General features: G+C 46.6%; 2 protein-coding genes across 6 annotated transcripts in view; one reads left to right on the forward strand and one right to left on the reverse strand.

Annotated features, from left to right (window-relative positions):
- Nucleotides 1–21676, forward strand: part of ccdc146 (coiled-coil domain containing 146) — a 52109-nt gene that overhangs the window by 21402 nt on the left and 9031 nt on the right. For 2 of the 5 annotated variants that reach the window (XM_052056093.1, XM_052056094.1), the window contains 13 exons: nt 6375–6490; nt 15196–15278; nt 15943–16158; nt 16724–16781; nt 17866–17957; nt 18048–18141; nt 18243–18316; nt 18579–18806; nt 19019–19108; nt 19329–19425; nt 19947–20039; nt 20209–20376; nt 21561–21649. In XM_052056093.1, the coding sequence (XP_051912053.1) occupies nt 6375–6490; nt 15196–15278; nt 15943–16158; nt 16724–16781; nt 17866–17957; nt 18048–18141; nt 18243–18316; nt 18579–18806; nt 19019–19108; nt 19329–19425; nt 19947–20039; nt 20209–20376; nt 21561–21649 (1498 nt within the window). Of the gene's footprint in view, nt 1–3179; nt 3316–5416; nt 6035–6374; nt 6491–9372; nt 9432–15195; nt 15279–15942; nt 16159–16723; nt 16782–17865; nt 17958–18047; nt 18142–18242; nt 18317–18578; nt 18807–19018; nt 19109–19328; nt 19426–19946; nt 20040–20208; nt 20377–21560; nt 21650–21676 lie in introns of those variants that run through there. The other 3 variants (XM_052056097.1, XM_052056095.1, XM_052056096.1) reach the window with 3 other exon arrangements.
- On the reverse strand, nt 6714–12413 carry LOC127594164 (fibroleukin-like). Its single transcript, XM_052056183.1, is given in 7 exon segments — nt 6714–8490; nt 8588–8694; nt 8697–8760; nt 8992–9050; nt 9052–9212; nt 11240–11444; nt 11662–12413. Coding segments are annotated over 7 exon segments (1491 nt in total). The 5' UTR covers nt 12241–12413; the 3' UTR covers nt 6714–8174.

Below are 21676 nucleotides of genomic sequence, written 5' to 3' on the forward strand. Positions count from 1 at the left end.
CATAATACCGGGATCCTATTCCCGCGTGCCCCGGCGTGATGATGACATTCTTTCCTGGTGGTAACTAGTTCTCGGAATCCTGTTCCTGCAGAGGGGGGGGGGGGGGGGAGACATGTTGAACCAGAATTTTCAGCCTATGTTGTCGGGTCGCGGCGTATGGACTGAACGTACACAAAAATACTCCCAGCCGCAGGCGGTAATTATTTACATGTGTATCTGCCTTTTATCAAAGTTACAAAAGCATCGCGGATTTCTGTGGTTTCTCCAGACAGTTTTTTTTTCTGCTTAGCAGGATTGAAAAAAGGCATTGTGGGGAACCAAAAAAAATTTTCTAGTCCGCTAGGATCAAAACTGTTCATTGGATCTCTTTTGATCTACGGGTATGAGTTGTTGACGACTGATTGGTGATTAATGACGTCTGAAGGCAATGGGGGCGAAATGGGGATGTTCAAGAACGTCTTAGGCTGAGTCGGGTTTTTGTGGTCCGACAAGCCAAATACCATCTTGGCCTGAATATAAGACGGCCCTGATTATAAGACGACCCCCTCTTTTTCAAAACTGAAGTTTGAATAAAGACTTTTTGAGCACCAAATTCATTTTTATACGGAAAATAATTACAGTACATCTGAAACAAATGATTATAACAATTTATTTGAGAGAAAAAAAACATCTTGAAGTTTACACCATAACTTCTCCTCAACCTGGCCGATCTTCGACCCACTTTTCTCCAGATTGTCGCTACGTTTCTCAATTTTCTGTTATTTCTCCTATTATTTTCTTCTCTTTTCTTTCTTACTGCTATTTTTTTCTTCTTCTTCGTGACGGGTTCGTTTTGGCCTGGGGAGTCAAGTTCAGCATTCGCTTCAATGATACCTGGCGCCATCTAGCGTCGTGGATGTGTATAATGTCTAGACCCCGAATATAAGACGACCCCTTCTTTTTCAAAACTCACGTTTGAAAAAAGACTTTTTGAACACCAAATTTATTTTTATACGGAAAATAATTACGGTACCTCTGAAACAAATGATTATAACAATTTATTTGAGAGAAAAAAAACATCTTGAAGTTTACACCATAACTTCTCCTCATCTGCCGGTTAACCTGGCCGATCTTCGACCCACTTTTCTCCAGATTGTCGCTATGTTTCTCCATTCTCTGTTTCATTATTTTCTTGTCTTTTCTTTCTTACTGCTATTTTTTTTATTTTTCTTCTTCGTGACAGGGGTTCGTTTTGGCCTGGGGAGTCAAGTTCAGCATTCGCTTCAATGCTACCTGGCGCCATCTAGCGTCGTGGATGTGTATAATGTCTAGACCCCGAATATAAGACGACCCCCCCACTTTTTCAGTCTTATTTCAATGCAAAAACCACCGTCTTATATTCGGGCCAATACGGTAGTTATCTCCTTTACCAGAAAGGAAATAATTATATTTGTCGGAGTCCGTTAACTCTCAAACGCGGCGGTGCTAGCTAGCATCATGGTGGCACCCAGACAGCAAGAACAAGCTCAAAACATTTCCCCAATATGTGCGCTTTCAAAACATGGCGGCGCTGTGTTTATCTGCCGCCGTGCTGCAGTGTGCCCGGATCAAGATTGTTTGTGGGGGGTGGGGGGGGACCTACGGTCTCCGAAGCGTTTGCTCTTATCAAAGCCTTAAGTGCCGTTTTCGTTTACTTCGTGGCGCCAAAAGTTGGGCAAGCTCGACATGTGGATTGATTGCCTCACGCAGGGATGCTGTCGTGTCGGGTCTTTCCACTCCGCTAAGTCATCACTCAGCCATTTATCTCCGCGTGAAGCCCCCCCCCCGGCATGTTCGATAACCACATCTCACGTTATGCGGGTGTGTTTTTTTTTTCTGTCCTCGGTGTGATTTAAAGACACATCATTACCTAACACGGCTGACTCCGGGCGGGTTCATAGGTCATCCGAGATAGGACCCCGCCCCCCCCGAGCTGCATCTCGTCACTCGCTAAGCACTCATCCTTGCTCCTTTGTAATTAAAAACATGTGTCTGGCCTTGTCAGCGTACCCATTAGGTGTCTGTTTTTTTTTTTGGGGTGGGGGGGTGTTCTTGAGCTGCCAAGCTCCCGCCGCGGTTACTTCTACAGTCTGCGCAGGAGGAGACGAAAGGTCTCATCTCAATCTCCGCCCCTTTGGGACCATTCGATACCAACCCCGGTTATTTTCGGCACTGCTCGTTGCTCGCAACGTTTGAGGGTGATGACTCGATATTTTTCATGCCAATTATGGTTCCTCTCGTTCCGTGCACTCTGTTATTATGCTGTGGATGCGAGGACCTCTCCAAGTACCCGACCGAAAATCTTCCATATACTCCTCAGAAACATTTCCAGCGTTTTTTTTTCTTCTTCTTCTTCTTCACCACAGACGAGTTGAAAAAAAAAAAGAAAAATGCGAATATCATGCAAGGGAATGGAAAAGTGTGTTTTTCAAGAAGCCTGCGCCATCTCGGAAAATTACACGGCTGTCTCTCTGCGGCTTGAACAGTAAACGAAATAGAAAATAAAAGGAAAGAAACCAGATTTGGGGACACTGGCCCCGACACATGACGAACATTTTTTTTTTTGTTGCTCGTTGTCTAAAACTTGTCACGTGGCGTTGTTTTTTATTTTTTTATTACAGACCTCCAACCCCAAAAGGGAAGCGCCGTTTTCAAACGGGATGAAAGGGGGAACACTAGAGCCCCCCTTCATCACAAACATCCATATATGCACTGAGTGACTATGGATGTAAATGAATGGCTGCCCTCTCGGTCTGGTGAACAGCTGAAGTTAATTGCTCCCATCCGGGCTCACTCGTGACGCAATTTCCATTTTTTTTTAACAGTCTGAACTCCGCAATTCACACATACCTGTGTGTGTGTGTGTGTGTGTGTCTTCATTTTTAGTCTTGCTTACTGTACTTTGGCCAATTTTATTTGGTTGCTATTCTATTGCGTTGCGCCGCAATGTGTCAACGTTGTTTCTGGGGACCGAGTTTTTGCTTTTGTGTGTCATTAGCAAAACAATTAATCCATTAAAAAAAAATAAAGTGATGGATATGAAACCCCTCGATTGAAAAATCCCCCAAATATTTATAGGACATAACTGCGCCTACCAAAGTGAGGCCGGAAGACGAATTTAATCTGTTGCTATTTTTTGTGTACTTTCAGGCGACACCCCCCCCCTCCCCTTCCAAATGTGGCATCAAATGCTTGAACCCAGCGCTCCTATTCGCTGTCGCTTCAGCAAAAACAAGAAAGTGGCCGTGCGTTCCCTTGACAGTTGTTTGGTGTCCTCGGATGGATAACCGCTGAAAGGTCACATGTCTGGATTCAATTAACTTGCCACACAGTCTGACACTAGCCTCCCCCTGCCGCCCCCCACCTCCCAACCTTCAAGCCGGAGCACAAATGCACGATTTAAAAAAAAAAAAAAAAATCTCTGAAATGCTTTCGCGTGGTCAAGTATTTACTTAACTGCTTCTTTAGCGGAGGGCGTCGGGAGAGGAGGTTTACAAGTTCAGGATCTGTCTCACAAAGACGGTGTGTCAGCGTGTTCCAGTAAGCCGTTGCCGGAGGGGGCTTTTACGGTGAAGGCCATTAACTGATGCTGAGTATGTAGACTTTCAGCCGGAATAGACGGTACATTGTAGAAACACGGAAAAAAAAAAAAAAAAAACACCCCAAAATACCGTCTGACCTGATTTAATTAAATTGTGTTGTTCCAGTTTTAAATCTGGCGAAGCGTCATGAAACAATGACAGCTGTTGGCCAACACCTTTGACCAATGTCCAAATTTATTTTTTTTCTTTTTCTCCATGGGTAACTTTTCTCGGTACAGACCAAACAAAATAGGTCAGGGAAGCGTTGAGCGTCGGTCGTCACGGCGATGCCAAAAAACAAAGTCAATGCAATTTTATTCCCGAGCGTCAAAGCTCTTAAGAGAGAGTCTGGATACAAATTGTTGTTATGCTTCCGTTCAGAAGTAAACGTCAGCCCCGAAGGGAAGATGGCGAGCAGATTTATTCGCGTTTTTGAAATTTTTGTTGTTACAAATGAGTTTTTTGTAAAGTAAATGATGACAGAGGGCTGTTTTCCTCATGACAGCACTTTTTTTCAACGGATTAGTGGCCTTGCCATTCATTTCAATGGGAAACAATGATTTGGGTTTTTTTTGTAAATTCTGGTCACAAATTAAGCCCTAATCTGAACGCACCGCTCGACTTTTTATTTGATTTTTTTACATCAGCGAGCGCCCGAAATTCCGACCCTCAACGTTTCGTAACTGTTCCGACAAATTGCGGTTTGAACGAGGTCAGATGCTTTTCAACTGCAACCCATTGTACTCTCAAAATGATGCCAATGACTTTTCAACCTTTCCCAATTTATTGTCTAACAAATAAACATCTAATGCAAGAGCGGCATCAAAATTTCCCGACCCTTCAATCGGTAATGAAATGCGTGTTCTTCATTTAAACTCCTCTTCGGCCTTTTGTCTTGTAAATGCAATCGGATGCGTCAAGGACATAGCAATTTATTTTAAAAGTGTGCAAATGATTCCGTCAAAGCCGCCATAAAAGCTGGTGTAAGGCTTTTTTTTTTTTTTTTTTTTTGGAAACATCTGTTAATGAAGTGTCTCCAGACACTTTGCCTCAAGGACAACTTTTGACGAGAGGGAGCGTAACGTTTTGTGGGGTTATGGAAAAACACCAATAACCGTGTGCGTGTTTGTTTTCATTTCGATGCTCGTAATAGTAGCTCTTAGCCAGCATACCCATTAAAAAAAAAAAGTCAATCCGAGTTGTAATTGCCCAGAGTCCGGCCTGCATGTCCTCATAAAATCAGAGTTACAAGCCGATTGATCTTTCTTGTGTCGGGATGTCTCAACCCTTCTCGCCAGTCATCGGCCCATACGTTACATCGTCAGCATTTACGTCGCTGTCATCCTATTTCTCACATTATTCGGAGGCAGCCTGGGCGTTGAGCAAACCGCTGACGCCGCACAACTCGCCTCCAGTTCAAACACTCCGGAGCTATACTGTCATTCGTGCAGCTGTGTTCGGAAGCAGCCATGTAAAATCCCTCTCGGGGTGGAAAGAGGGGAAATAAATGCTGCCAACATTACTACTGAACATAGTCTGTAATCCCCACTGTTCGGTCGTGCTTTGCGACTCTTCTTGCATCATTTTCATCTGTTGTGCATTATGGAACCTCGGTGATAAACGGTGTTGGAAAGACCTGGTGACTTTTGTGCACATGCAGGTTTTGTAGCTTGTGAAGGATGATCAATGGAAAGAGTTTGTTGTGTACATTGAGGAAGCCGAGGTAGAAATTTGGGGAAGCTTTGATCATTCCCACATGTGTTTAAAATCATAAGATGGGTTCACGTAAGCATGGGAATTATTAATCCCCCCCCCCCCCCAAAAAAGCATGATGGACCGCAGAGCTCAACTTTTTGGAATCTCCGCAAAAATTATTTGATTTCACGAATGCTAGTACACCTAACATCATAATAACGCCATTGGGCAGTTGTGTTCCAACATCCATTTTGGATGGTCCACTCTGTTGCCCATGTTTAATGTATGAAAAATAGAATAATACGGACTCTTTTGAGTCATAAACTGGACTCAAGAGTCTTTAGTAGGGCCATTGTGCGTTCGGCTACATTGTAATGCTTTGCTCTACCCTGCCCCCTGCTGGACATTCCAGGCAGCACAATAATGTATTTATTGTAAAGTATGTTCTATAAATATATATCTACGGTCTATATTAAACCGAGTGGATGATAAAGCGAGAAAAAACATGGGAAACTATTAATTTTCATTTTTTAAAATTTTATTTGAATTGTCTCCATGGCGTCGTACTAAACGCGCTGCGTCGTTGCTACGGCAACCGACGTCTCCAACACAGCTGAATGCAATGAAAATCGTCATTTGATTCGGTTTTACGAACGTTCCCAGTAGTTTGTCGGTCGTATTTAGCGGTTGTTTTGCTTTTTCAGCGTGGCATAGCTACCTTATGAAAGCTTATTAGCAAGGTAGGTCAACTCTGCTCACATTGTTTATGAGACGTAACATCGACGCAAGCTAGTTTCGATTTAGCCGATCATACATCCTAGCGCTGATAGACTGACGTCAGAAGAAACAATGGTTTTAATTAATAATGTGACTTTCAAAACGCTGTTTGTTCACGTTTTGAATTAAATGAGACACTGGGTTAAAAAAAAAAAAGCAAAAATATAAATCAATCCCCTGGACATTACAGGACCAGACTCATGTTTACATATTATTTAACATGGTTCAGACACACTGTATTTATCAGCAGTTAACTGTTTTCTACTTAGAAACTATCTGATGTCCATCTATGTCTGTTTCCAGATATGGAGACAGAAGTTAAGAAGGAGAAGGACACCCCTCTTGTGGCCAAAGCGACTGATGCGTCACTTTTGGAGATGTCACCTTCGGCTTGGTCTACTTTTGAGCTTCTGGATGAGGTATGGATTTTTAAAAAACCGTGGCTTAGGTTTTCCTGTCGTTTACTTGTCCTCGCACATTTCTGTTTTGGAGCCGGAGAATGTGTATGTATTAATAATTATTTGTTCATATATATCCAGTCCAAAGTGTAGCCAGACTCTCATCTACATGCACCCAATAACACATTTTATTCAAATGTGCTTAAGTGCCATCAATAAATGTAAAAAAAAAAACACACACATATTACAGCCATTGAAATTGAACTTTATTTTGTTTTAAATATCAAAAGTGCATATCCTTTGGGATGACAATGACTATGAATGATAGAAAATATATTGTACACACACGCCAAGCTTTCTTTCCACTCACTCATTAATATACGACGAATGGCCACAACAATGTCTCCTTCATTGCTGAAATATAAACATCATCATTCTTATCAGACCTTGTTTTTTTCTATGACTCCCGGACATATAAAGTCTATCAAATTTCATAAAATAAAAAATAAATACTGTACACGTCCTTAATATGGAAACAAATCTTTCCTGCATTCTGCTCATTCACAGTGTGTTAGGGGGAATAAAATGATGCAATACAGTGATCTGGCGGTAGGTGGCAGTATTATACAAGTAGTGATTTTAAAAAAAATAATGACTCTTTCTGTTGTTCCAGTAGTGGTGTTATTGTTTTGTGTCATTAATAAAACACAAATATGCTTGGTATTGTGGGTAATATGCGCCGAGTGAGTTGTATTAAAAAAATAAAAAAAAGAACAATTGGGCGGCTATTACTTGTGTACCTCTGCCTGTCACCAGTTCGACATTCTCCAAAACGGGACTATCCTGCTCTTGTATAACTCACTCGAATGCCTGTTGTTACTTATGAAAGCGGAGTAGTGGAGAAAAAAAAATGACAGCTCACTCGTTTTAACTACTTCTGTGGCTGAGCCGAGTCTAATCTGGTTTAATAGAACGATGCAGCAGGACAGGAAGTGGATTATTGACAGAGAACAAGTGGAGAAAAAAAAATATATCATCCATAGTAACACCCCATTTAATAGGATGGCCCCCGCAGGAGGCTAGCTTTTACACCGTCGGTCTTTGTTCACAGTCCATTGTCGTTTATTGTCATTTTAATTCAACATTTAGACGGCTATATTCGCCACAGTGGAGAAATGAAAGAACTCTTATTTGAATTTTTGTTCAGGACAAGGGATGCACCGATACCACTTTTCTAGATGCGGATACCACACGGACGCTTGTTTACGTGTCTTTTACTTTGGACTCTGTGAGGGTCAAGTTGTTTTAAATTGGCTTTAGAATCAGAGGAATCATCGATTCACGAAACCATTTGCATTTTGACTCCGGAGTTGCGTGTACTTTCTCGTGCGTAGCCTAATCTTTGAGATGCAATACTGGTGGCATCCACCAGGGAGCTTCGACCTAAATGGAGGAACTCATTGATTGCCAGATCAACAACTAGCAGGCTGGCGATGTGCTCTTGATGTCATAGTATCGGACCATTTTATTATTATTACAATTTTTTTTACGAGTGCACACATATGACATTGATATCGGTGCATCCCTACTTTGGACTGTTTTCAAATTGCCCAACAGGTTCGTGTTTATTGACATGTGTAAGTAAGTTTCCGGTACTACTTCTGTCTGTCCATTTTTTTTTTCCATCATTCGTTCCCCGTTCCCGTTACGGAACGTAATTCTTGGGCCGTATCATCATCTTGACCGTTTTGAAGGCCTGCCTGTAGTTGGTCGGGTAGTACTCCGTCGACATGTTGTGCCACGTCCCCCAGAAGATCCCGTTCCTGACCCCCTTGTACCTTTTGTGGTAGTACTTGCCGTTGAGGTTGGCCGACATGCAGGCGTCAAACCACCAACCGGAGCTGTAGTAGGCGCCGCAGTTTCCCGAGGGGTACATGTCGTTGTCGCGGTCCGGGGTGGAGAAGAACTTTTGGTCGTGGTTGAAGTGCTTGTTGAAGCTGATGGCGTTCCCGGCCGTCCCGCTGCGAGGACACACGAGGGTGGAGTGGGGTGGGGGGTGGGGGGGGGGGGGGTTTAATCACCACACACTTGGTTTGAGCGTCTCGATTGTCGCGCTACCTGTAGCCGCTGATGGACAGCCTGTAGCGCAGGAAGTCGTTGGCCACGTAGAACTGGTCGTACTTGGCGTACTCCCGCACGCCCTCGAAATCCTCCAGCTCGATGCGCCAGCCATCATGTCTTTGGCTTTTGTCAGCAGGTGGATGTGGTCGTTACCCAGCCAGAATTCACCTCTGTGGCGGGGAAAGGTGTGTGGGGGGGGGGGGGGGGTGAAAAAGATAGTGATGAATTATGTGGCGACTGCTATGCTTGTTCACGAGAGGACAACTGTTCGTCATACGGAGTTTACTTTACGAGCACAGAGGGTGGAGTGGGGGGGGGGGGGGCAGCTTGCAAAGGAAGAGTCGAGTGACAGTAAACGAAAAGGACGAGAACGGGCCATAATTCATTCCCGAGTCTTTTACCTGAGGTTCCCGAAGCCCTTCTTGTATTCGTTCCAAGTGCGGTTGAAGCTGACGGACCCCATCGAGTCGCTGTTGTATCACCGTCCAGCCGCCGCCGAAGGACTCCATGTCACAATAGGCCTCGAACGTTCCGTTGCGGGGGTCGGGGGTGATGCGATACACCCCATTCTTCCTCGTCTCCAGCACGTTGTAGTCGGAACAGTCCCGAGGGGCCAAGATGACTGTAGGGGTTGGGGAATGGGGATTGGGGGGGGGGGGGGGGCAGAAAGTGAATTGAGGCGAGGGTTATTTGTGAGAGGAATTGTGACTGGATGATATTCAATCTTCTTTTTTTTTTCTTTTTAACTTTCCTCTCACTATTATTTTTTTTTTCTTCCTCAGCCCTGCCAATAGTACCGTAATAGAAATGGCCCCCGAGGCAAGGAGGAGGCTGAAGAAAAGTAATTCAATTTTAATCATAATGAAAGTTTTCAGTGCTGAATGAAATCCGCGGGCGCTGTATTCCGACGCAAAACGGTTCGCCAATCCCCCCCCCCCCCCCCGTCCCCCTCTTCTTCTCACCGGCGACGTCCTGCACTTTTGCATATAACGACCCCTCAGCGGCGTGCGCTTATCTAGAATCTCAACGCGACACCGGAGCAGACTGCAGGTGGACTCCATTTTTTTTTTTTTTCCAGTGCTGGTTTCTGCAGATTGGGGATGGAGGCGAGCAATGACGCTAAAAAGTCACGGCAGGCATCCAGTTTTTTTGGGAAAGGGAAGGAAAAATATGCACCCCCTTATCCCCCCCCCCCCACCCCCCGCCCGCCCTCTTGGTACATCCTAGTACCATTACTCAAGCAGACACTTCCCCTGCCTCGGTGAGGGATGGATGTTGCGCAATGTGCCTGTTCAGTTATGCAGCTCTCATGGGGAAACTGCGGCTCGATGACGTACGCGGATCTGATCCCGGATTTTTTTCAAATTTAACCCCCCCCCCCCCCCTTTCAGAATCCACAACAACAAACATCCTATAGCGAGACCATTTTGAGCGGCCGCTCCGATGAAGGCGCCGTCCGCCGATTTGACCCTCGTGGTCAGATTTTGGTTTCGACCCGATACCCCCCCGACCGCCACCCCAACCCCGTTTGGATCCCCTTGCCCGAGTCACGCAGTCGGACAGTTTGACGTTTGACTGCGCCGAGATAAGTGACTGGCGACAAAATGCAACATGACAGCCAGTCCTCGTAAGATCGCCCCCCCCCCCCCCTTGTCGGGAATACAAATGTGTTTCCTGTCAGATAGTCTTGCAGCCAGATGTATATATTTTTAAATTCACCCAAGTGCCTTGCTGAACGTTCCATTCACGAGGAGAATCATCCAGTGGACAAAAGTCGAGGCCCGGCTCTCGCTGTTTAAGCGAGTTAATGCGGCTGAACGTGAACATTAATTCCTGTCAGGTCACCTCAAGGCCCCAATTCACCCCCCCCCCACCCCCCTGCCCCCCGCAGGAGTGGAAGTGAAGAATAGTGCCGGCAGCGGGGATGCGTCCTGGCAAAATAAGTTGGGATATACACAGTGAGCCGCGTGCGCTCAAACGGCAACTTAGCTTTCGCCTCGCACCGCATGACTGATGCTCGGAGATGACTTTTTAAAGCCCATTCAAAGAGCTGCAGGAGCGCGCACGGGCTAAATCCCCCCCCACCCCCACCCCCCCGCGCATGCGATCCATTTCAAATTTGGTTGGTGCGATTCTCCTCTCAGCTTTACTGCTTCTTCCCTTTTTTTTTTTAAGTACCCACAGGAAGGGATGGGGGGTGGGGGGGACGACCTCCGAAATGTGACATGAGGGATTAGATGGCAAAAGAGGAAAAGCGAGAAGCAAAAAGGCGCATCTTTGAGACCAGCAATTGAACGATGAAGGGCACCCGCATTGGGGAGAAAAAAACGTTTGAGAGCGGCGTCGAAGTGGCGTTTTGAAGGAGAAAAAGGGGCACGTCGAAATTCCCTTTGCGCCATTCGCCCGACTAATCTTCTTAGAAATAAGCTGCATGCATCTTCCTGCTCGAATATAGCATGGCATTCTCTTTCACCCTCCAGCGAGGCGAGAAGGGGAAAAAAAACAAAAAAACAAAACCCTTTTGAACGGAAATTCCCCGATGATTCAAAACACGTTTGCTTTTCCTTTCGATTTTTATGCCAAGTATTTCCAAGACGGCCCCTTTTGAGCATTGGCGCTCTTGCCAATATGGCGGCGGAATTGGCTCACATTGCGGCGTGGTTTGGACGGCGCATTGGGAGGTGCAAGTGGAGCTCAGCTTGTTGACCACCCCGGTGATGTTCTCCACTCGTCTGTCCACCATGGACTGCACGTTGTCCATGTTGAGCAGGTTGAGGCCCTCCATGCGACCTTGCAAGTTGGAGATTTGGTTGCGGGCGTTGCGCAGGCTCACCGACATCCTGTTCAGCTTCACCTGGAAGAACACGGATTTCCAAAAAAATTGTTTGATTTAAAATCGAACAATTTTTCGATCGCGGCGATCGCCTCGATCGCGGCGATTGCCTCGTTCACGGCGATCGCCTCGATTGTGGCGATCGCGTGACTCAACGCCGATCGCCGATCATCACCGAACCACCAGAAATCCAAACATTGGGAAGGGAGTGCCCTTGAAACCAAAAGGCGCCTCTTACCTGCATCTCCTGCATACTGCTCGGACCGGGCGGGATTTTCCCAAAGTGATGTCCGTGTCCTCCACCGGCGCCTTCAACGTTAGCTCCGGATACCATCCCGTTGTCCCTCTCTTCTTGACTGGCCCCGCTTTGCACGTCCTGTCCACTCGGATTCAGTCCCGCCACATCCCTGGTCTGTCCCTGGTCCGCCTGCTGGCTCCCGTAGACTCCGCTTCCCCGCCCGCCGCCGCACTCCCGGCAGCTGCTCTTCAGCTTGTTCACCACTTCCTTCAGGCTCTGCAGCTCCTTCATCGCCTTCTCCAAAAGCCGGAACTGCTTCGGCAGTTGAACGGTGAGAGGAGGCAGGGTCACCTGGTACGGGCACTCCTCGCCCTCCTCCGCCCCGGCTCCGGAGCCCCCGCATTGGCCGGCGGGTCTCAGCTTGACGGCGCAGGAACCGGAGGCGCCGGAATCCGCCCCCGAAGTGTAGGCTACTCTCGCGTCCCACTTCTGGTGGGAAGTACCGGGGAAGTCCGCCGCTGCGCGGCAGGTGCCCGGCGACAGCAGAAGGAAAGCGGCGGAAAGCAGAAGAGTCCTCATTTTTTGGTTTTAAGTTGCGACGAGAAAAAAAAAAAAAAAGCTGTGAAACGACGGGGGAAAAAAGCGGGTGCAATCCAGCGGAGTCAGATCTGCGTGAGTGTGTGTGAGTGTGTGTGTGAGCGCAACCTGCAGGGATGAGAGTGTGCAGGGGAACTGGCGCTGCTTTCAGTGCCGTGTCATTAATATGAGGGCGAGCGAGGGAGGGAGAGGGGAAGGGAGGGTGTGGGACGGCGCGGCGCTATTACGTAATGGCCTCGGACGTATCGGTGGCATTTGGAGAACTTGAGCAATGCCGCAACGTCTTTTTTTTCTTCATTTTATTATTTTTTTTAATTAAGAGGCGGATGTTTACGTGGAAAACGGTTATGTCCTTTGGCTGCGGCCATTTGCTTGGTGACAACCGTCTCCCCGCAGGAACTCTCCACTCGACTGACTTTAAGCGGGATGCTCCCCCGCCCCCCCCCCCCTCCCCCCCAGTCACTCTCCACTTCCAAGGGCACACTTCTTACTCTAAACCCGCCGACATAAAAGCTTTTTCCAAACCTCCTGGACTGGCTTGCTTGAAATTAATTTGGGTGCATCCATCATTAGAGGCTTACAAATTGCTTTACAGTATGTCCTGTATTAATATTTAATGCGCCCCCCCCCCCACACCCCCCTCTCCTCCCCCTTTCTCACAAGGGAATGAGGGGGAAGCATGAAAACAAATTTGTACTCATCATCGTCGCTGGTGTTTTGTGTCCAGTACCGGCGACTAATTTCAATTTGGACCGGCGGTCGCCTGCAGTTGCCGTTGCCGAATGAAAATTTAAAAAGCGAACTTTTAAGTGGCTCCCGCGGACTCGCTCGTGGATGTCATCAAGACTTTTTTTTTTCTCAATACCCTCTATTCACTCACTTAAACATTCTCTGTGTGCTCTGAGTCATTTTTTTTATGTTGCGTCAGATGTTAACTCATTCAGTTCCAGCCAATTCTAGACCAAGTCTGAAAAGACGTTTAAAAACGTCTTTGGGAGTGAATGATGAATGAATGAATTTATTTTTTTACAACTGATCATGTGAGATGACATCAATCCAGAAACGTTGTTCTGACAAAAACAGTCATGCCTCCGTTTTGATTCTGCCACACTTCGTCCGTAAATGTGCTTTTCACTGTCAAAATCCACTCATTTGATTAAGTTTTCTACCCTGTTCGAGATCATGTTCATAGTGACGTGTCTCAATACCCAAATATTTGTTGACTCCTTCAAAGGAGAATGTAGAAAATAACAGTAAGTAAGTGGAACACAACCCGATCGAAGAATTGAGGTGGTGAATTAATTTTCCCCTTTGGAAATAATCCAAGTCCTACACATGAGCCCTGGGGCACTCCGTTACACTGATTTTGCACAGTAACCGAAGCCAATGACGGCAATGCTTTTTTTTTTCTTTTAAAATGTGAGGGACCTCACACATGGCGAGAAAACGATGACTTTGTATTTTTGTATGTTTGCTTTTGTTGTGGCCTCAACTCGAGAGGTTGAGCGAAAATCCACGTTCAAATTTCATATTTCTGCAAGGTGCCTTTCATGCATTCTTTCTTTACCTCGTTGCACGTGCATGCGGGGCCCCCCCCCCCCCCCCTCCGAGGTTGCCTGCCGCCGTCTGCGGGCATAAATATAATTCAACGATTGTCTCACTTCAAAGATGGCCGACCACATGTTCCGCCATACGCCGCTCGCCCCATAAAAAGCTTCCCATTCTCTTTCACGGCGGCAAATAAGTCTCATCACCATCCAAACGCTTCGTGGCCGTTTCAGATTACCCCCCCCCCCCCAAAAAAAAAACGTTCAGCGTGCCGTCAAGATGTCTGCCGTTTCACTGCCGAGTCATCCACCATGGTTCCCAAAAAAAAAATATCACGACACCAAACTGATTTGGTGAATCACGAGAAGCTTCCAAATCGACTCGATTCTTTTCATTCCTGTGCGGGAATCAAGTTCCATCCCGGCGCCTGCTATCAATTTCATGACTAACAATGAACACGCAGGCCCGAATGACCCATTTAATATTTCAAGAAGGAAGATTGTGGCGCTTTTTTTTTATTTTTATTTTTTTTATTTTTGAAGGAAAGGCAGAGCAGGCAGTAACGTTTCGCTTGTCCCGGCCTGACATTGTCTGACTGCTAACAAGCGCAAGATGAGACGCCTCCAAATAAATCTTTACGTTTACGACATTCCCCCCATTATCTGATGAACCCGTCGCGCGCTCTCTTTGGACCCCCCCACCCCCCACCCACCCTCCGGAGGAACGCGCTCGGGATATTCTCCGACGGGATGACACCGTCGACGTGTGTGAGTTTGGCTGTGTTTAAATTACTTGCCCAACAGCCAAGGTTACCCCCCCCCCCACCCCCATAACCGCGCCTCATTATCCCCCTCACCCCGACCAGCCTGGCTCCGAAGATAAGAGCCGAGCACCTGTCTGCCTTTTCCATCATTGTGACACCCGAAAGTAGCACGCCATGGGGGGAAATTTACCCGACAACAACTCACTCAGAGACTGAAACAGATAATCAAGGCCATGGGCGCTTTTGCACAAAAGGGGGAATCATCAACATGCCCCCCCCGCCCCCCACACCTCCCGCCCCGCAGCTGTATATCTTTCATGGCTTTCCGCTCACCTTTTTAATCTTTAGAATTGCTGCGGCATACGGGGGCCGCTTTTTATTCTTTTTTTTTTTTAATCTTCGGAATTTGCGATCGGCCATCATTCGTTTTTATTTTTTTATAGCCCACTAGGTTGTTTTGATTTGTGTCGATCAAGGTTCGTTGAACCGTTTGAAAGCGTTTGGGGTTTATCGCACCCACCTATTAACGCGAAGAGTTAGTATGCATTTGTCAGTGTTTTTAATGCCTCCGTTTTTATTGACGCCAACTGGGGCCTTTTATTTTAATTTTTTTTGTTGCCTCTCAGATGCTGTCGCGGGGCAAAATGAGTCGGACGAAGGTGGACAAGTTGAAAGCCATCCACAGGCAACTGAGCGATGAAGTGAAGAGGTATGCGACAGTGTTTTGAGTGGAAGCAAACGTCGACCGCCATGCATTTATTTAATTTTTGGTGTGGTTGATATGCGGGAGCCAAAGACTGCAAAGCTCAAGTTGAGAAGAAGGGTGGCGACACCTGACCCGTGTGCCAAAACTAATTTACTTTCACCATGAATGTAGTTGAATCCCAGAAAAAAAACTGGAAAGCTAAGCTAATTCCATTTTTTTTGGAGTAGTCAGAAGCATGTAAGTAAAATAAACAAAAAAAAACAAGCTTTTTGTGAAAGGCACAACAGCGACTTTTGTGCTAAGCTAATCAGTGCTAAGCTAATCTTTTTTTTTTTTTTTTTTTTTTTTGCTTTCATGACTTCACACATTCCAGCAGTCCTTTTCGTCTATAAAATACCAAATTCATTTTTGATGGCATTACAAATATTTACCAGTGTAACAATTCTACTTTTGACAAACTTTACAGTTTGCATGCTATGTAGTGGTAGTAGTATTTAGTAGTGTGTGTGTGTGTGTTTACATTACATCATCACTTCTACGAATCTCCGTTATCATTCCTTTTTTTATTTTTATTATTATTTTTTTTTATTTCTACTTTCCCAGCTTGACCAAACTAGCGTTGGTCAAGATTTTCCTCCACTCTCTACATCGCTCTTTCCTCCAAAAGTGCCCAAGATTCGGAGGTCCGGCTTCTGGAAGAGGCGACGAGACTCCGCGCCGAGCTGAGGCGGCTGCAAGCCGACTCGGAGAGAAGCGAAGAGCCCGGTTCCTCCGAGGAGCCCTCGAGCGAGGCGGGCGAGTTGAGGCAGCAGCTCCAGCGGGCGTTCGGCGAGCTGAGAGCGGCCGAGGACAGAGATTACGTGACACAGCACCAGCTCAAATGGTGAGTCAAAATTTTGACTTTTTGATGCGACGGTATTGATTAACTGTGAAGGGAAATGATGATCACATCGCCGTGTTTGTAGAGCCAAACGCCAGTTGCCAGTGGAATTTAACATTTCCGCCCTGTGAAGTGTTTACATGTCCGAGTGCTCTGCGCAGGCTCGGGTCTTGACGTCAGTGCGGGAGTTATTTCGGTTTTCCCTCACTCTGGTTTCGCCCATCTCTCGCGAGCCATTTTCCTCAATTCTGCCACAGGCCTTCCCTTTTTCCTTCCTCCCAAATCCCTCAACGCCAATATCGCTGCGTCTAAAGGGGTCGGATGCACCCAGAGAAATGGAAAAGAACACTCCGGTGCTCCCCCGGAGGTCGGCGGGAGGTCACTGGAACATTGCCAGGCAACGTGATAACATTCACCGGTGCTTCCCGAACATTCAGTCCAATGATCCCTTTCCAAAAGAACAAAACAAAACAAAAAACCCTCAAGTAATATCTACTGTTTGCTTCTCTTGTTCCAGATTTTTCCAATTCACTAGTTCTCCTTTCACTTTACTTTGACCTTGGCGCAGGCTCCGGGAGGAGAAGCGCTGTCTGCTGAAGGAGAACGACATCACGGCGAAACTTGACGTAAGTTTATCGCCGCGCTCGTCACGCGGTCTCGCCGGGACGTGGATTTCACTTGAGGGCCGATGAATTTGAGCTGTACTTGAAGGCGTCTTTGGAAAATGTCAAAAGTGGTCAAATCTTGATGACTGCGTAACGGGACTGAAATCAAAGTTGACACTTTTACAGGTTTGGCCAGATGTGCACCAAAATTTGAGGACTGCAATGAGGACGATTTATTATTATTATTTTTTTAAATGTAATACCCGCAGCTGTTAGAGCCACCTCTAATTCCTAACATTATCACAGCAACAGTTGGCGTTTTAGTTTTAAAGCATATACACAGGGATGTTTGATACCAACGAGTACTCAACACCGAGACAGATACCAAGTGACCGATACTACCAGTGCATCAATTTATCCATCCATCCATTTTCCGAACCGCTTGATCCTCACTTGGGTCGCGGGGGTGTTGGAGCCAATCCCAGCCGGCTTCGGGCAGTAGGCGGGGGACACCCTGAATCGGTTGCCAGCCAATCACAGGGCACACAGAGACGAACAACCATTCATGCTCACACTCACACCTAGGGACAATTTAGAGCGTCCAATCAGCCTGCCACGCATGTTTTTGGGATGTGGGAGGAAACCGGAGCACCCGGAGAAAACCCACGCAGGCCCGGGGAGAACATGCAAACTCTACACCGGGAGGCCGGAGCTGGAATCTGCACTGCACTGTGAAGCCGACGTGCTAACCACTGGTCTACCGGGCCGCCTGCATCAATTTAATTTGAGAATAATTAATTGATGCATCAATTTAATTTGAAAAAAAAAATAATTGATGCATCAATTTAATTTGAACATTTTTAAATGATGCACTGGTTAAATTAAAATTAAAAACATTTCTGACAAAAGGTGGAAGAATGAGAGCAAAAGTGCCACGGCGAGGGGTATCGGATGGTTGGTATCGACACCCATTTGGACTACTCGATACCTTGAAATAAGGCCTTGCGTCGCCACTCGCCCGGCCCTCGGCATATGTATGCCGCGCAAAAAGTGACGCGAGCAATTATTTGCTACATTCCCCAGCTGATAATTAATCCGCCGTCAGATCCCACACGAACTGGAGAGCGCCACCGCGACCCTGCAGGACAAATGTGAGAAACTGAAAAAAGAAGTGGCCCACAGACAGATGGAAATCAGGTATTTATTTTCTCCAGCGTCTCCGCCCCGCGAAACATGAATTGTGTATGAAACTTGGGCGCGTACCTTCTCCGCGTTTGTCTCGCCCAGCGCCCTGAAGGAAGACATGGAAACGTACCAAATGCAGACACTCGAGGAAGCGAAAGAGCTGGACGAAATGATGAAAATCCGACAAATCAAAGAGGTGTGTGTATGTGTGTGAGCGGGCATTGGCTCCATCTTCACCATCAATAAAATAACAAATCTACTTTCTTCCCTCTCTTGTGTGTTTGCGTGCTCGCAAAGGCGGAGAAAACTCGGCTCCTCGCCGCACCTGAGCAGATTTTAAAGGAGATTGCAGAGAAGCGCTCCATGATGGAGTGAGTACCTGATACACGTTCAACAATCTGTGTCCAATAAGTGCGGGAAATGTTCCAAACCATCGGGGGGATATAAACTCGGGGAATGGGCTGGCGCAAGAAAACACAAATGGCTCAATTCAGCGCCTGATATGCTCCCCCTCTCTCGCTAAAAGGTGTTTGTTGCCACTTTGGAAGCGAAAGTGTCAAGACGTAACGAATGCCGCTTTTAGTGTCCGGCGTGAAGTGCGAGCCTTCCTCATTTGCACAAATCGGCCTTTAGAGACGCCGCCAAGACGCTGGAAGCGACGGACGGTCGGCTCGCAGGCGTCAGGCGGCAAGCGGAGGAGGCCGAGGAGCAAAACGACCACCTCAGGGCACAAAAGGAGGAGCTGGCCAGGGAGCTGGAGGCTCTCCGGGCCCGAGTGGAGGACGGGCGGAGGAAGTGCGGCGAGATGCAGAAAGAACACGACGTCGTCAAGGAGGAGGAAGCTGAGCTTCTGGGGCGCAGGTACACTCGACGTGCTTTGGATGTCAAACATCGAATACATGAATTGTTTGGAGTTACTCTCTCTCTTGCTTTCCATTCTACATACACGAGAAACAGAATTTGATTTTTGTGAGATAAAGTGAAATGATTCGATTTTTAAAAAATATTTTTAAATATTTTTTTTAGTGTCACATGTATTTTTATATTGATTTTTTTTTTTTTTTAACTATCAGAGGGATCCTGGAAATGAAGTTGCAAAGCATCATGTGTGAGAGAAAGCTGCTATGCGAGAGACAGTCCGTGCAGCTTAAAGAGAAAAAAAGGTAAAAACAAATTTTTTTTAATGATCAACACGCCGTCTGCATGGAGGATTTGCTGATTTCCTGCCTATAAAATATTCTCCCCTTGCACCAAGGGGAGGCATTTAGCCACATCAAATTGAGGTTTTACACGCTACTATACGCTAACAATTGATTTCCCCCCCACCCTCCCCCCCCTGAGGATTGTCATGAATATTTCAAAGACCGCCGTTTGTCTCCGCAGGCAGATGCGGGCCTTCAAGAGGATGGAGCGAGCGCTCGCCACGGCCACCGAACAGCTGCGGCACGCGCAATCCACCTGCGCCGACTTGCAAGCGCGGGTGATCTATCGCGCCACGTGTTGGGAACGGTTTGGACTCGAAATTGTCGCTGTTCCTGTTATCAGGAACATTCAATTACGTCAGAGCCGTGTTTTTTTTTTTTCTGAAATCTTTCGGCTTCCTCTAATTTTACTGCTGCGAACAGTTTGTGAAATGAAAGGGAGAGACCAGAAGGGGAATCGGGCAATCGTGTCAGCACTTATCACACCTACGCAAAAGGAAATATGTATGATACATCGGGGATTTGAAATAATCGGGAAATGTCGCAAACGAGAGGTTTCTGCAAATGCAAGCTTTGTTACGGCCAAGAATTTTTTTTTTAAGTTAGTTTTGCTGGCGTTCGTATTTGCACGGTACATCAACACAATTCTCCGCTTCACCCTTCCTTGATTTGATATCAATTCCACAAATGGCTTCCACTTGCAAAAGGCTTTTAAGCAGAATATGTCGACTGACGTTCTCCGGGCGATCACAACAACGCACCGACTTTACTCTGTGACTCTCTGGCTTTCCATCCCCAGTTGGACGCTCTTCCGAAAAGAGGGCCCGCGCTCGCGCAGAGGATGGCGCTTCAGAAGGAAGTGGACGCGCTCAAAGTCAGCGTTGAAAAACAGGTGAGGGCGTGGCCGACCGCCTCGCTAATCCCACTTGCGGACAAAGCTAGCATTGTTTTGTCGAGTTTCTCTACACGCTTGCATAATTTAACAAATAGCAGCACGGTCCAAAAGCTTTTTTTTTTTCCAGAACAATGCTAAGAATTCTCCCTCCTCCTCCCTTGCTAAGTTAACAAGAGCCGACAAGGCGAGCCAGAAGCGGCAGCAGTCTGGGATCATTCAGGAGCTGCTGAGGCAATCGGACGCCCTGAGAGAAGAACTGCATCACCTCCGATGTCTGACAAGCATCAAAGCGGAGGAGAGGGGCCAGAAGCACCGCGAGATGCTCCGAGCCGAGGTGCAACCAGCACACATGTTCACGTGTAATGTGATATCGGTTTGAGTTGATGAATCTAAATTCTCCACCCAGGCTGGCTAATGGTTAGCCAGTCGCTAACTCGAGCGCGCAACAGCTAACTGGCATGCCAGGGTTGAAATACATTTTTCATTTCTAATCAGGTTCTATTCGTTTTGACTTTTGTGTTAAAAATTTTTTTTTATTTAATTCTTGTTTTGTAATGCTTTGTTTATTCATTCATTCATTCATTCATCTTCCGAGCTTGATCCTCACTAGGGTCGCGGGGGTGCTGGAGCCTATCCCAGCTGTCTTCGGGGGCGGTTGCCAGCCAATCGCAGGGCACAGAGAAACGTACAACCATCCGCACTCACACCTAGGGACAATTTAGAGTGTTCAATCAGCCTGCCACGCATGTTTTTGGAATGTGGGAGGAAACCGGAGCACCCGGAGAAAACCCACGCAGGCCCGGGGAGAACATGCAAACTCCACACAGGGAGGCCGGAGCTGGAATCGAACCCGGCACCTCTGCACTGTGAAGCCGACGTGCTAACCACTGGACTACCGGGCCGCCATGCTTTGTTTAATTAAATTTATTTTAGTATTAGTTTTAGTTTTTTCTTTTCATATATGGAGTGTTTGTCAAGTGCGAGATGAACAAAACAGTCACTCAATATTGTGTAAGGATGTAAAGTATAATTCTCAGATGTACTGCGAATACCAAATAAATTGAACATAAACACTCAAAGGTCATGTATAATGACAAAAATGAAAAACATCTTTTGTAGGTATGGTCAGTTTTATAAACATAAGATGTAGTTTGTTTTCATTTTTGGCATCAAGCATTTTGGAGGCATTTCCTTAAGAACAATTTTTTTTGTTTTTAAATTTTAATTGTAGTTATAAAAACACTCTCCTTGTCCGACACCCATGTCACTCACCGCCCCAGACCCCGCCTTTTAAAGCCACGCACACTCAAAAGTCACACTTACTCGAGTGTGCAACGTGCGGATCGTAAGCCCAAGTGAACAACAATCAGACCGTTTCTGTTGTAACTCTTTTTCCCCGATTCGATCCGTAGCGCGATCGATTCTAAAGCTACCCGACCGCCGCATCCCTTCTCATGTCTTCCCGCCGCCGCCAGCGCCATAAAATGCTCCACCTGTGTGATTGAATCCTTTCCGCAGCAAATGAAGCGGCGCATGCAGCAGGAACTGCGAGAGAAGGAGCTCATCGTGATGCACCACAGCAAGCTGAGTGCCATGCTGCAGCGCAGGTGTCGCTCTTTATTTGATTTTTTTTT

This window comes from Hippocampus zosterae, chromosome 21 (assembly GCF_025434085.1).
Source record: "Hippocampus zosterae strain Florida chromosome 21, ASM2543408v3, whole genome shotgun sequence".
Classification (NCBI taxonomy): domain Eukaryota; kingdom Metazoa; phylum Chordata; class Actinopteri; order Syngnathiformes; family Syngnathidae; genus Hippocampus; species Hippocampus zosterae.